Here is a 16,896-nt window from a genome sequence, read left to right as displayed (position 1 = left end):
CTCACCTTCCAGCAGTCGGTAGAGCTTGTGTGACAACAGGAGGGCAGTACTCTATATTCTGTTATGGATGGACTGTATGGTGACAAATGAGGAGGTGATGTATATGGAGTGACACGTGAACCTCCTCACCCATCCCCTCTGTTACCTGTTTCAGTGCCTTCTTGCTGAGCTTCTGAGATGGAGAGATGACTTTCCCCGCAGGGATGGGGGGTGATGGACAGCTGGGCTGGGGTGAAGATGGCTGGGACACTCTAGATGTAACTACAAAGCAAATGAGAAACAAAAATATGAGTTCTGAGGATCGGAATGACAATGGCACATCTGAGATAGGACATATAGGATGAAGTAGCGCTGGCTGTCTTAAACTAAAGCTGGGGGTTTCCTGACCCACAATGCGTGCTATACTACACATCATTCATCCCTACAGTTAACGTGAAAATGATTGTTATGTTCGACACATGCATGTATGTTCGGTGCATTTACATTTTGCAGATGTAAAGGTAATTTGTAAGTTCTGTATATAATTGTATTCTATTTTGTATGTATTGCACACTGCACTCACTGTGCACACGGCACTAATAATGTTTTCAGTACATGTTTGCATTCTTTTTAGTCCTGATTAGAATTAGCCTGCCTATGTTACGCCCCTTGTTACCATAAAAGTACAATTGTAATATTAATGTGATACCTACGTAATCATGTGTATAAAAACCTTCAATTGCGTCAAAATAAAGCAGAACAGTTATTTGGAAAGATGTGGTGTGTATCTTTTGTGTCTGTTCCATACTGCAGTAGTTATTATTAATTTGGAACCACTAATCAATATGAGGATAGGAGTTACCTATCTATAAAATATCCAGGACACAGAGCAGCGAGTATTTAACGTGACATTAAAGTCTAAATTAAATAAATAAATAAATAAATAGGTAACACTTATCTGCTCTGTGCAGTGATAATGCACAGAATTGTCACTTTCCTCCTCTTTTCACAGTCCCTGCCAGCACTGTAGGCTCATCCCCTCCTTCGGGTGCCTCTGGTCGCAGGCTGGATGCTAAGGAGGCACCCGTGTACACGCTCCCAAACCGGGCTGTATGCGTCCCTAGACACACACAGCATCAGTAAGCCATGTCCCCGTTCCCTCTTCACAGGAGTTTGACTGACAGCAGCGGGTCCTCAGTGTTTCCTGTGAAAGCAGAAAGGGAAGGGAGCCGTGCTGGAGCAGAGACAGTGCTGGAGTGGTGACAAGAGCCAGGTAAGTGTTTAGGAATGAGGGTGGGTAGGACAAGCAGTGGGGTGTTTTTTTACCTTAATGCAGATTATGCATTATGGTAATGTTGTGTCAAATATCCTATTTTTCTGATCATTCAGTACAGGACACAAGCTACTTCAGGGGCGGACTGCGCCGTGGGCAATCTTATGCCCCATAAAAAGGCCGCACTACTTCCTCCACAGAAGTGCCTAAAGGCTTTCTGGTGAAGAGAAGAAAAAAGTCCCAGCCGGTATCCTGCCCAGTGTGGGATGAGGATGAGGACAGAGCGACACGGTGGATGCCGTGTCGAAGTAGAAGCCGGCTTCGTGCTCCACTGGAGGCTCTCCTCCCCCTACAAGCCCCAACCAGGCCGCCCAGCTCCCCCCTGCAGTCCCCGGCTGCCCAGTTCGGGAACCACGAGACAATACAGCAGGCGCAGTCCAGCCCGACCCACCTGGTGAGCAGAATACCTGGAGTGGAGCTTCAGCCTTGGATGGGGGTTAGGAGGAGGCAGGGAAGAGGGAGGGTGAGTCGCTGCATCATGGGCCTCTGGTTTGTACTTTCCCCCTGGGCCAATAGTTGCCAGTCAGCCCATGCGCTACTTTACATTATTATGACTGGGATGTCCAAAAGGAGTCCAACTGAGGGGTGGGCATCATTCCAAACAACGCCAACACACCCACATTACAAAAAAGGGGTCAAGAAGGCGTGGCAGGGAGCAGCTTGTAGCACCTTAAGCCTGTAACTGGTATGAGAAAAGGCCTGAACATCTACTTGGTAGAATTTAATCGGTATGTGAACAGATGCCGAGGTGGCCACTTTGCAAATCTGAGATAGATGCCTGATGCTAAAAAGCCCATTAAGCAGATCTGGTAGAGTGTGCAGCAACAAAGTAGTAAACTTTCCCAACATGCTTGATGTCAAGACAGTATACAGAAAATTTCTTAGTATGCTTCAGAGTAGGATATAAGAACCTATCCTAATCAAGGTGGAAAACACAGACCATATAGGGGAGGAAGCAGGATTTCGATCTCAAGTCAGCTTTGTACCTGTGCAACACTAATGCCCAGTACACACGGTCAGACTTTGTTCGGACATTCCGACAACAAAATCCTAGGATTTTTTCCTGACGGATGTTGGCTCAAACTTGTCTTGCATACACACGGTCACACAAAGTTGTCGGAAAATCCGATCGTTCTGTACGCGGTGACGTAAAACACGTACGTCAGGACTATAAACGGGGCAGTGGCCAATAGCTTTCATCTCTTTATTTATTCTGAGCATGCCTGGCACTTTGTCCGTCGGATTTGTGTACACACGATCGGAATTTCCGACAACGGATTTTGTTGTCGGAAAATTTTATCTCCTGCTCTCCAACTTTGTGTGTCGGAAAATCCGATGGAAAATGTCAGATGGAGCCCACACACGGTCGGAATTTCCGACAACACGCTCCGATCGGACATTTTCCATCGGAAAATCCGACCGTGTGTACGGGGCATAAGAAGGGCTCCTTTCCAGGATAAGGCCGCTAATTTAAAGACTCTGCAGATGCCATAAAACAAAAAAAGCCAACTTATGTGTAAGATTTGACAAGGGAATATCACTAATAGGTTTTAATGGCGGCTTCTGCAGAACCAAGAAACCCAGATTGAGATCCCACGGGATTCAGGAGATATGACAGGAGGAGAGATGTGAGCTACGCCTTGAAGAAAGGCCGTAAAGTGGTATTACACCCTAATATATATATATTGCAGTTTACCAGTCCTTAAAGTGACTATAAAGTCTCAAGGTTTTTCACCTTAATGCATTCTATGCATTGAGGTGAAAAACCTTCTTTGCTGCAGCTGCTCCGTAGAGCCCCCTTTTTCTTACCTAAGCCCGATCTGTTTCAGTGATGTGCATGAGCCCAGCGGCTCCAGCCACAGTCTCTGTCCTCATTGGTCAGATTGATAGGAGCAGGAGCCATTGGCTCCCGCTGCTGTCAATTACGTCCAGTGACACGGGAGCGGGGGGCGGGGCAGAGTCCTGCTGTCTGTGTCAATGGACAATGCAGCGGGACTCGGGAACGCGCCCGCACAAGTACCTCCATGAAAAGCGGCTTTCCGTGAGGGCACCTGATGAAGGGGAGGAGCCAGAAGTGCCGGCGGGGCACCCCAGAAGAGGCGGCTTGGGGCCGCTCTGTGTAAAACCCTTGCACAAAGCAGGCAAGTATAACATGTTTGGTATTTTTTTTTTTTAAAGCGTACCTTTACAATCACTTTATATATGGTGGATACATTTTTTCCCCTTTATTTTCACCTGGTGATCTGACCAGTAACAGGCTTCCTATCTTAGGGTGTCTGCACTCTAGATGGACGAGCAATGAAGACACCTTTGGACAGCAGCATTGTCAATCTGGGGAGAGAGTAATGTTAGATGCACTAGCAGATTTAGATTAACTTGACCAGTGGTCTCCAAACTGCAGCCTGGGGGCCAGATGTGGCCCTTTGCTTGCTTTTACACGCCTCCTGGGGTGCTACTTTATTCACTGACACCAATGAAGGGCACAGTTTCTCCCAAGGGCACCAGCGATGGGGCCCACTCACACCAATATTGGGACACATTTCCTCTCAATGACACCAATGATGGGACACAATTCCTCTCAATGACACCAATGATGGGACACAATTCCTCTCAATGACACCAATGATGGGACACAATTCCTCTCAAGGACACCAATGATGGGACACAATTCCTCTCAATGACACCAATGATGAAACACAATTCCTCCCAATGACACCAACAATGGGGCCCTATGACACCAATGATGGGACACAATTCCTCTCAATGACACCAATGATGGGACACAATTCCTCTCAATGACACCAATGATGGAACACAATTCCTCCCAATGACACCAACAATGGGGCCCTATGACACCAATGATGGAACACAATTCCTCCCACTGACACCAATGATGAGGGATTGTTTACTCCCACTGACGCTGGGTCATGTTGTACTCCCGATGGCGATAGTCAGCCCCCCTGAAGTCTGAAGGACAGTAAACCGACCCTTTGTTTAGAAAGTTTGGAGACCCTTGAACTAGACTAATAAATTAAAGCTGAACATTTTTTAACCACCTCAAGTCCAGACACTTTCACTCCCTTCCTGTCCAGGCCCTTTTTAAGTTTTTAGCGCTGTCACACTTTGACAATTACTCATGCAATTAGTCATGCAACGTTGTATCCTAATACCATTTTTTAGCATTTTTTGAGACACACAGAGCTATCTTTTAGAGGTTTGTCATAATTCCTGTTATAACATTTTGCAAATAGTCTTTCTTCTTAAATTTAGGCCATAATGTATTCTGCTACATTTCTTTGGTAAAAATAACCCAAATTTAGTGTCAATTTTTTTACCCCTGTGAACATTATAGAATTCACAAACTATGGTATATATACCGTATTTGAAAATTGATCAGTCCTGATGTACTGACATACATTTCGTGAGGCCCTAAAATCCCAAGACAGTACAACCCCGCCACCCCCCTTTTGGGATAAAGGTTTTATACATATCAATAAAAGCTGATCATTGTAAGCAACTGCTGGAATACAGAACACCTCCCTTCTATTATAGAAATGAAGAGGGGGAGATGCTCTGTAGCACACTTCCTTACCAGGGACAGCTGGGTTCCTGCAACAAGTTGACTACCTAAAAGAAGGGCACACCAACATCTTGGTTTTTAAATCAAAGACACGTGGACAGCTGGGTTCCTACAACAAAGACACAGTGACAGCGGCGTTCCTACCACAAGGATACACCGACAGCTGGGTTCCCACAACAAATGCACATCAGCAACTGGGTTCCCACAACAAATGCACACCAAAAGCAAGGTTTCTATAACTAAGAGCCCTTGCACACTGGGGCGGTTTGCAGGCGCTATTGCGCTAATAATAGCGCCTGCAAACCGCCCCGAAAGTGCCGCTACTTTCATTCCAGTGTGCAAGCCCCGAGGGCTTGCACACTGGAGCGATGCGCTGGCAGGACGGTAATAAAAGTCCTGCTAGCAGCATCTTCGGAGCGGTGAAGGTGCGGTGTGTATACCGCTCCTTTACCGCTCCTGCCCATTGAAATCAATGGGACGGCGCGGCTATACCGCCGGCAAAGCGCCTCTGCAGAGGCGCTTTGCGGTGATATATAACCCTTTCTCGGCCGCTAGCGGGGGGTAAAACCGCCCCGCTAGCGGCCGCATACCGACGGTAAAACGCCGCTAATAATAGCGGCGTTTTACCGCCGACGCCGCCCCCCGCCCCAGTGTGCAAGGGCTCTAAGGAACAAAGAAAGCTGTTTTTCTACAATAGAGGTACATTGACAGCTGGGTCCCTGCAACAAGGACACATTGACAGTGGAGTCCCTACAACATCTGTGTCAAACACAAGATCTGGGGGCCGAATCCGGCCAGCCAGGCCAATTCATGTGACCACCTCTCCTGCAGCTGCGGCACCCACTCGTCTCTGCCCTGCCTTGTCTCAGCAGTCGGCAGCAGAGAACAGAACAGAACACCTCCGCCATATTCTGTGCTTCTCCGTGCGGCCATGGATAGGCTTGTCTTGCCGCCCCCTCCCCAGCAGTTGACATCAAAGAGGACAGAACTCGTCCACCAGATCCTGCACTTCTCTGTGCAGCCGCAACACCCCCTTGTCTCCGCCTCCCCTGGTCTCAGCATTCGGCAGACTCCGGCAGCTGATTCTAGCCATCCTCTGGTGATCCTTCAGATCCTGCACATTTTGCTTCCCAGTTCCGCCCTAGCTTCTTCCTGGCACAGGCACAATGACTTCTGATGGTAGGGGGCCTCTTGACATTTGATGTAATAATGGGGGGTGCTCTGGATATCTGGTTATAATTATTATGAGAGTAATACAATTCTATGAAAGTTGAAAAGGAGAGTCACACACGGCCGGTATCATTCACAAGAAACTGTATTGGAGACTGCTCAGACAGAACACCATGTTCTCTTTTTTTTAGACTTGCATCATCACAGGAGTGTGAGTGGGCTCCATGCCAGTCTGTACCTACCCTTCACAGCTTAAAGCGGAGCTCCAGTCACCATAATCATTTTTTTTCTAGAAGCACCCCCCATGATTGACACAGATAGTACATTACTATTTAGATACTGTTGCAAATGTAGCTATGTCTGTTTTTTTTTTTTTTTTAACTCTTTCATGCCTAAGCCTATTTCTGACATTTGTTGCTTACAGGTTAAAATCCATATTTTTTGCTAGAAAATTACGTAGAACCCCCAAACATTATATATATATATATATATAAATATATATTTTTTTTAGCAGAGACCCTAGAGAATAAAATAGCGATATTTTATGTCACACGGTATTTGTGCAGCGGTCTTTCAAATGCAATTTTTGGGGAAAAGAAGACTTTCAAAAATTATAAAAAAAACCTTAACAGTAATGTTAGCCCAATTTTTTGTATAATGTGAAAGATGTTAAGTAAATAGATACCTAACATGTCATGCTTTGCAATTGCGCACACTCGTGGCATGGGGACAAACTACTGTACCTAAAAATCTCCATGGGCGGCACTTTAAAAAAATGGAACAGTTGCCAGGTTAGAGTTACAGAGGAGGTCTAGTGCTAGAATTATTGCTCTCACTTTGAAGATCACGGCGATACCTCACATGTGTGATTTGAACACCGTTTTCATATGTGGGTGCGACTTACGTATGCGGTTTCTTTGCTGCGTGAGCTCACGGGGACAGGGGCACTTTAAAAAAATGTTTCTTTTTTTTTTTTTTTTTTTACATTGTCTTAAAAAAAAAAAAAAATTTGATCACTTTTATTGCTGTCACAAGGAATGTAAACATCCCTTGTGACAGTAATAGGTGGTGACAGGTACTCTTTATGGAGAGATTGGGTGTCTAAAAGATGAAATGATGATGATGAAATGGAGACCCCCAATACCTCCTTTGCACTTCAAAGTATTCAGATCACCAAAAACGGCGATTCTAAAGTCATTTTTTTAAATCGGCGCCATTGGCAGCCGAGTAAACCAGAAGTGACGTCGCTTCCGTGTTTTCACATAGGAGACTCAATCGAAGACGCTTCCGGCTTCGTTCCAGTCTCACTCTAGCCGGCGAAAGTGCCAGATCGTGCATCAGGTCTCCCGTTGGAGGGGACGCCCGGGAAGAACGGCGCAAGGCAGCGGGACGTCCCCTCCCGCTGCTTTAAGGTAACAACCGAGCGGCTTTTAGCCGCATCGGTTGTTATCACTAAAAAGCCGACCGCCCGCTTTAAATAAACGGTACCAGTGTGATGCCTGCAGCTGCCGGCATCATCCTGGTATAACCCCTTCAAGTCGAGGCCGCATATGTGCGTACGGTCGGCTTGAAGGGGTTAATCTGAAAAAAATTACCTGATCTCGGAAGCAGGCAGGGGACATCATGGTTCTGGGCATCTGAAGCCCGCTTGCTTCTATTTCCGGAATTAGGTGCAGCTGGCTACCCAGCATGCACCTCCCCATCTCGCGCCTGCGCGGCGCATTTTGCTGATTGCAGGTTGCCATAGCGAAGTTCCTGCCCCGTTCTTATGGCAACCTGTCAATCAAAAGAGAATCAGGCGATTCCCTTGGACTTCTGGGATCGATGACGCCGATATCCCAGGAGTCCAAGGGAATCACCTGAGGACGACATCGCCTAGGCGGCCAGGACCGGAAGTGCCGCCGACACATTTAAAATAAAGGTATTTAGACATAATAAAAAAAATTAAAATGATATCCATTTAGGGCTGCACTGTGGGCAACTTGAAAATGTGGGTGGAACTCTACTTTAAGTCCTAAGTTATTACTAAAACCAATAACAATCGAATGCAGAGGCATTTATTTAAAAAGATAAATAGTAGATACATTTATACAGTCTTACAGATACAACCAGCAAACATAATGCTGATGCGGCCCGTGATGAAATGGAGTTTGACACCCCTGCTCTACAACAAGGGCACACTGACAGCTGGGTCCCTGCAACAAGGGCACACTGACAGCTGGTTCTCTGCAACAAGGGCACACTGACAGCTGGTTCTCTGCAACAAGGGCACACTGACAGCTGGTTCTCTGTAACAAGGGCACACTGACAGTTGGGTCCCTGCACCAAGGGCACAATGACAGCTGGGTCCCTGCAACAAGGGCACATTGACAGCTGGGTCCCTACAACAAGGGCACACTTACAGCTGGGTCCCTACAACAAAGGATCATTGACAGCTGGGTCCCTACAACAAGGGTGCATTGACAGCTGGGTCCCTACAACAAGGGCACACTGACAGCTGGGTCCCTGCAACAAGGGCACACTGACAGCTGGGTCCCTACAACAAGGGCACATTGACTGATGGGTCCCTGCAACAAGGGCACACTGACAGCTGGGTCCCTGCAACAAGGGCATACTGACAGCTGGGTCCCTGCAACAAGGGCACACTGGCAGCTGGGTCCCTGCAACAAGGGCACACTGACAGCTGGGTCCCTGCAACAAGGGCACACTGACAGCTGGGTCCCTGCAACAAGGGCACATTGACAGCTGGGTCCCTGCAACAAGGGCACACTGACAGCTGGGTCCCTGCAACAAGGGCACATTGACAGCTGGGTCCCTACAACAAAGGCACAATGACAGCTGGGTCCCTACAACAAGGGCACACTGACAGCTGGGTTCCTACAACAAGGGCACATTGACAGCTGGGTCCCTGCAACAAGGGCACACTGACAGCTGGTTCTCTGCAACAAGGGCACACTGACAGTTGGTTCTCTGCAACAAGGGCACACTGACAGCTGGTTCCCTGCAACAAGGGCACACTGACAGCTGGGTCCCTGCAACAAGGGCACACTGACAGCTGGTTCCCTGCAACAAGGGCACACTGACAGCTGGGTCCCTGCAACAAGGGCACACTGACAGCTGGGTCCCTGCAACAAGGGCACACTGACAGCTGGGTCCCTGTAACAAGGGCACACTGACAGCTGGGTCCCTGCAACAAGGGCACACTGACAGCTGGGTCCCTGCAACAAGGGCACATTGACAGCTGGGTCCCTGCAACAAGGGCACATTGACAGCTGGGTCCCTACAACAAGGACACACTGACAGCTGGGTCCCTACAACAAAGGATCATTGACAGCTGGGTCCCTACAACAAAGGATCATTGACAGCTGGGTCCCTACAACAAGGGTGCATTGACAGCTGGCTCCCTACAACAAGGGCACACTGACAGCTGGGTCCATGCAACAAGGGCACACTGACAGCTGGGTCCCTACAACAAGGGCACATTGACAGATGGATCCCTACAACAAGGACACACTGACAGCTGGGTCCCTGCAACAAGGGCATACTGACAGCTGGGTCCCTGCAACAAGGGCACACTGACAGCTGGGTCCCTGCAACAAGGGCACACTGACAGCTGGGTCCCTACAACAAGGGCACATTGACAGCTGGGTCCCTACAACAAGGGCACACTGACAGCTGGGTCCCTGCAACAAGGGCACACTGACAGCTGGGTCCCTGCAACAAGGGCACACTGACAGCTGGGTCCCTGCAACAAGGGCACACTGACAGCTGGGTCCCTACAACAAGGGCACACTGACAGCTGGGTCCCTACAACAAGGGCACACTGACAGCTGGGTCCGTGCGACAAGGGCACAATGACAGCTGGGTCTGTGCGACAAGGGCACATTGACAGCTGGGTCCATGCGACAAGGGCACATTGACAGCTGTTTTTCTACAACAAGGGCACATTGACAGCTGGGTCCCTACAACAAAGGTACAATGACAGCTGGGTCCGTGCGACAAAGGCACATTGACAGCTGGTTTTCTACAACAAGATCGCATCAACAGCTGGCTTTCTACAAAAATGACACACTGACAGCGGTGTTCCTATAACATGCACTGAGAGACAGGTTCAAAACAAGGGCACAAAGACAGCTCGGTTCCTATCACAATGGCATGCTGACACTTTGGTTGCAACAACGATGGCATACTGACAGGGGGTTCCTACAACAATGGCGAAGAATTTTAGCCATTAAACACACTATGAAGTCTTACCCAAAACAAGTCCAGGACTACGCTACTGAAATAGTCACTTCTGTTCACTACAGCGATATAAACTGTGTGTAACCTTCTCTGTTAGAATCTCAGGCATTGTTTTCACGAATTAGTCAAAAATCATTCCAAGCAAAAAAAAAAAAAAAGTGCAGAAAATGCCTTTAAGAAGTGCCGAGAAAGGCGTGAGAAATAAATGCCTTGTGTTTTTTTCCCCAAAGGCCGTGTTTTGAAATTTGCTTTCCAAGAAGTTCAGATTGGTGGTGTTTTCAGCTGGGGTCTCTGCCAGCCGCCCGGCCCAGAAACTAAAAATACACCATTGGTTCTCCTCCAACCTCCGCCAAACTGCACAGTCAGCAGCCAAAAATAAACCAGCTTTTACAGCAAGCATGTAATCAGATCCAGATGTGAGAACATCACCGTCAGTCAGCAGGCTTTAGACCTAAGGGAAATATCTTATATTACCATAATCTAGGTCGGCTCAGTAACTTTTTGTGCTGATTCAACCTGGGTGCGGTTACATCTCAGCATGGAACCGTATGCTTTCAGTGCCAATAAAGGAAATACAAACTTTTAGCTAGAGAGGCATGGGCTGGGTGGGGTTGGGTGACGCCAATTGTAAAATAATCCAGAAACGTGGCAGAGCTGGGTAAATCTCAGAACTGGATGGGCAGAAATACAAAACCTTTGTCAAGTAAAACGGCTCTTGCATTTGCATTCCAAAAACATGTTTATTAGGTTTGCACCAATACCGCTTTTTTTTGCGGAGGAGTACAAGTACCGATAGTTTTGGTCAAGTATTCACGATACTGAGTGCCAATAACTTTGTGGTGCAATTTGAGCCTATATAAAATGAATGGGCTCAAATTGCACTGCAAAGAATCACATGCAGATTGAACAGGAATGTGATCTGATTCTTGTCTGAATCGGAACCTCCAATGCAATACTTCCAGCACTAACGGCTGTATCTAGATCGGGTGCTGAAATGACCAACGGCTGGAACCGACTGCAATCATAAGAAGGAAGTGTCACCAGCACACCAGGATCTCCAAAATCGGGTCCAAAACTTTATTAACACAGTATCAAAAATAAATAAATAAATAGAAGCGATGTTTCGGAGCCACGCAGGACCCCTTTATCAGGCATGTGACCATCACATACCTGATGAAGGGGTCCTGCGTGGCTCCGAAACGTCGCTTCTATTTATTTTTTTTTATACTATGTGACTAAGGTTTTGGATCCGATTTTGGAGATCCTGGTGTGCTGGTGACACTTCCTTCTCCTGCCTGAATCGCACATGGTTTCCACCACCGATTCTGTGTGAACCGAGTAAAGAAAGACAGAGAAGCCCTGTGCAGCAATGGGCAATATTAAAAAGTACATATCTGTAATACTGTATGTACGTTCATGCGCGGTGACGCCAGACGCCGCCTATGCCGGGAGATCGTCAGGTTGACGAGTCCCTTAGCTTAATTAGGATGCAGGTGATGGAGTGGAACGTTCACTTGACGAGCCCTCCGATCACCTGACATCCTTCCGCCCTAGGTATTGGTCCACACTTACACTATGGGCGTACACTCACCTGTACCCTATCCACATATAAGACAGAGCCATTACCTACAAGTTATATAACTTGGGACTCTACAGCCCCTGAAGGGAGGGTATGGGTTCTATATATGCACAAGTGCCGTCAGATTACATACAGTGAGAATCTCCTGTTTACTTGGCGGCCTCTGTAATAGGAAGTCCCGTCTCCTGGGCCGTCATTGTACCACTGTTCTGTCTATCATAGGAGATTCTCACTGTATGTAATCTGTCGGCACTCATCCCGCCCCCTCCCTGCCCCCTCTAGGCTGCAGATGGGCATCGATCAGGCTGCACTGATGGCAATGGCGAGGCTGCTGCATTGATGGCAATGGTGAGTCTGCATTGATGTGGACTAATGAGGCAGCATTGATGGCACTTGTGAGGCCGCAGATGGGCATTGATCAGGCTGCATTGATGGCAATGGTGAGGCTGCTGCATTGATGTGGACTAATGAGGCCGCATTGATGGCACTTGTGAGGCTGCAGATGGGCATTGATCAGGCTGCATTGATGGCAATGGTGAGGCTGCAGATGGGCACTGACCTTTATTTTGCTTCAAAGTTCCTTATTTAAAATGTATGTTTTTTTTCCTGAAACTTCCCTCTTAAAATGAATGTGCGTGTTATATGCCGATAAATACGATACGGTAGTTTATTACATTATACATTTTTCTATTATTTTGTGCTAGGGTCAACTCTTCCTTTTTTTGTTGATCCTCGTGAGTGCTTGCATATATGCGGCAGCAACATCTCCCACCTCACCCTTCTTCATTTTTGCATGCATTTTGTTCGGGATTTTGGAAATATTACCATATTCATTCCCAGGGGTTTATTCCCCCTTTTTCATATGCAATGGGATGCTGTGGAGAGACAAGGCCTATGAACTAGGTTGTCCTTCTATAAATATCAAAGGTAGTCGTCATCATGAGGGTATTTTTTAGATTACAATGCCTGTTCAGTCCATACTATACTGTTATTTACTGTTTACACCTTTGCATAGCATACGCTTTTACTGATATTTTGTCATTATATCATCAGATAACACGGCCTGCTATAAATTACTCCCTGAAGAAGGAATTAAGTGTGTATTCCGAAACATGTTGGGATTTCCTATATAAACATACACACCCTGGCCTCCCACCGTGAGATCAACTGTGTGTCTTGGGATATAGCTGTACCACACCATGACTATCATTCTTTGCTTTTAATAATGAACTGTGTTATTTCTGTTATTTTTCTTCTATTGTAGATTGCTACATAAATACATTTTGTACTTTATATGCCTTTTACCTATTTTCTGGCTCCTACCCCTTGCCCATAAAATCCCAGGGGCACCTTCTTTGTCTTTTTATATACATTTGGGATGTGGCATTGGGTTACCAATACATAATTCTTAGGTGGTTTTCTCTATAAAAAAATGTCTTCAAATTTGGATAGCAAATACCCCCCTCCAGCCAACCTATTAGTCCTTACATCCAGTAAAGGCTTTCTCAGTATGGTGGATTATCAGGAACAGGCATGGGATGACTATGTGACCAACCTCCAAAAGGAGTATGGTCAAAAGGAATCCCGCAAATCTGAATTGTCTTTTCTATTCTTTGGTTTAACCAAATGGCTAGAGAAGAAATCACTCATGTACTGGCATATTAAAACAGTTGAGGAGTACATCAAAGAGGACCTCATTGGGACTTCGAATACAAATTTTTCCCTCATTTGAGGATACTGACACAGCCTTTAAAAGTGCCTGGGAGAATAATCTCAAATAAAATGTTGAATCTTCTAATCGAGGAATATCGAAAGCGTTTGGTTGAAATTCACAGGAATATAGATAAAATATGTTTACAAATAACTTCACTGAAAACCCACTCTTCCTTCTCAGAATTAAACGAAAAGCTGAAAGTGCATGTATAGTTGTTTAATAAATCAATACCTTCTAAAAAGGAAAATACATTTTTAAGAGACAAGCAAGCTGTCCAAGAAGGAAGAGCTTACAAATGGCATCAAAGGTCCAATGGAAGGGGTGCCCAGAGGGGCTCAACACAACCATCTGTACAATCAGACATCTGATATCTCCTCTGTATCTACTAATCTCTTATCTAATCTACTAATCTCTTATCACTAATCTCGCTCCTCTTCCAAACAACCTAGACGCACCAGACGACCAAAACAACGTCGATATGGTGACTCACTAAACGACCCTCCAAGCCCTCCACTCGCTCTACTTCTGGCAACACCGGAACTATGTCAGCATCGGTACGAGGTGATATACTGAGCCCACAACCTGTGGCGCCCATAGGTGTTGGGTCTAATGCTTTTTCTATTTTTTCTACACACAAAACCCCCAACATCTTTTTTCCAAAAAAACAGGGGAACCCTCCTTTCATCCCGGTTCAAACACCGATATAGGCACACATGAATTACCCTCACCCCAATTCAATGTATTCAATCTGTCCTCCTATTCCCTCACATTAGATGAAATTAATGTCCTGTCCAAGGGAATTACCTTTTGTCCAGCTCACAAATTGGATAAGATTGACGTCATTAAAGACCTGCACCTTTATACACGCAAGCTTCTACTATGAAGCATGTACAATAAAAACCAACCAGGGCCAGAGGAACCTTGTACCTCGAGTGAACACCAAGCCTTGGCAAACCTCATTGCTTTGCTAGAGGAGAATGACTAAAGTGATTTAATCAATACCATTGATATTGAATCTCTATTAAATCAAGTAGATGACCCACCTATGGGCACTGCCACACCATATATGATAAACCATCATTAAAGAAAAAATCCAAAAAAAGTTCCAACCATGGCATTGCCACTTTCTTAAGACTAACCCGTCAAGAAATTAGATCCTTGGATACTTTATCTAAATATCCAAGTAACCTTACCCCAAATGAAAAGCTGGCCCTAAAAACATTGTCCAAGAATCATACAATAACTATCAAACCTTCTAGAAAAGGAGGAAACATTGTCCTTATAGGGGGGGGGGGGGCTGTGAATAGGTGAGAGCTGTGAACAGTGGTGGTGGTGGTGGGGGGACTGTGACCAGATAAGAGCTGTGAACAGTAGGGGGGTGGGCTATGACAAGGTGAGAGCTGTAAACAGTTGTGGGTGGGGGGAGGGCTGTGAAGAGTGGGGGAGCTTTCAGATGAAGGGGTGGATCCTAAACAGGAAGGAGTGGGACAAATTTAGATTAGGAGGGGCACCTGATTTTAGTCTTGCCTCGGGCAGCTTAAAACCAAAATACACCACTGGGTATCGGAGCATTTGCACGAGTATGAGTACTTATGAAGATACTCGGTATCAGCACTGATACCGGTATTGGTACAACCCTAGTTTATATGTTTGTCTGAAATTCTTTTATAAATAATTTTTTTTTTTTAATGCAAGCAGTGCAAATACCTGAATCTGAATTCTCCTCTTTTAGTCCCTGTACAGCAGGGATATGCAATTAGCGGACCTCCAGCTGTTGCAGAACTACAAGTCCCACGAGGCATAGCAAGACTCTCACAGCCACAAGCATGACACCCAGAGGCAGAGGCATGATGGGACTTGTAGTTCTGCAACAGCTGGAGGTCCGCTAATTGCATATCCCTGCTGTACAGCAAAGCTCAGATTAGGGAAAAGAGAGTCGTAAAAGAGGCAATTAGATGTGCTGCAGTGCAAGATATGAGGAGAGAGTAGAGTGGTAAACAGATGAGCTCATCAGTCTGCTGATTTCCCTTGTATTGTCTGGTCACAGATGAAGAAGACCTGTGTTACTGAACTGCAGCAAAGGAAAATCAGGTCTCCAAGCCCAGCCAGACAGGGCTATGCTATTTAACAGAGCTGTGTAAATTTTAGGAGTGGAAAGACAGACATACAAATCTATTGGCAAGTTAAACAATACTTATCTGTTCATTTAGATTTTTATATAGGGGTTAAGCTTTAATGTGTATGCCCTCATCAAATGTTATGAAACCCACAGAGAACATACTGAGGAGTCATCACTTCCTGAGTAAAGAGTATAAACATATTCTATATGTAGAAATGAACAGAAATGACCCGCGGTGCACCAGTGACAGCTCAAAGCATACAAGTCAGGAAGCACCTGCACTACCCCATTATCACCGCACACAACACCTGCTGTCAGGGAGGCCAGCAGAGTTTCCACAGACAGTCGGTCTTGTTAAGGGAAAATATAACGGTTTTCTAAGTAATTTCCTTCTTCTGTATTATTGTTGGTATAAAAATGTGTTTAACAAGTTTATGCACGTATATACAGTATATGATTTGATTAAAAGTAGGTGAATGACGCGGTGCCCTCAGTGCCTCCTGGGAAACATGACGTGCAGTCCCATTAGTAGGAGTGGGGTGGGCCTAGCGTCACCTGCACCCAGAAGAGCTGACAGCTGTCACAGGCAACATGGCGGCACCGGACCAGTGCAGCGGCTGCAAAGAGGAGGATCCCAGCAGCTCAATGCTGGATCCACTGGCTAGGTGAGTATGCTTATTGTGCAGAAGACAGTAAAAGGTAAACGGGGAGAAAAAACGGGGGGAGGGAACAGGCTGGAGTTCCTCTTTAATGATTCTTACTCTAAATGGTCTAAGGCTGTTAGTGGTGTACCCCAAGGTTCAGTGTTGGGACCCTTACTTTTTAAATTATATAGAATTTGGGATTAAATAAAACCATTTTTGTGTTTGCAGATGACACCAAGCTATAGTGAAATAAAGACCATACAAGATGTCTCCAACCTTACAAAAAGACCTCAATTTAATTGGGCAACCAAGTGACAAATGAGTGAAAGAGTGTTTAAAGAGGATATGACCACTGCCACACATAAAAGGTCCATATAGTGAACTTAGGGGGAAAAGGGGTTCACCATATATTCTTAATCCAGGGAATATAGAATTGCCTTAGGGGATCAGAAAGTAATTTTTTTCCTGTTGGGCCATGCTTTATAACACCTTTTTTTGCCTTCCTCTACATCAGGGATATCCAAAGTTTCTAAGAA

General features: G+C 46.0%; 1 protein-coding gene across 2 annotated transcripts in view; it reads right to left on the bottom strand.

Annotated features, from left to right (window-relative positions):
- Window positions 1-16,896, bottom strand: part of ASXL2 (ASXL transcriptional regulator 2) — a 151,162-nt gene that overhangs the window by 62,617 nt on the left and 71,649 nt on the right. For both annotated transcript variants that reach the window (XM_073624982.1, XM_073624985.1), the window contains one exon: window positions 146-261. In XM_073624982.1, coding sequence (XP_073481083.1) covers window positions 146-261 — 116 coding nt within the window. The remainder of the gene's footprint in view (window positions 1-145; window positions 262-16,896) is intronic.

This window comes from Aquarana catesbeiana, linkage group LG04 (assembly GCF_042186555.1).
Source record: "Aquarana catesbeiana isolate 2022-GZ linkage group LG04, ASM4218655v1, whole genome shotgun sequence".
In the NCBI taxonomy this organism is placed as follows: domain Eukaryota; kingdom Metazoa; phylum Chordata; class Amphibia; order Anura; family Ranidae; genus Aquarana; species Aquarana catesbeiana.
Note: the sequence above shows the minus strand (reverse complement) of the source record. Positions and strands in the feature narration are given on the sequence as shown.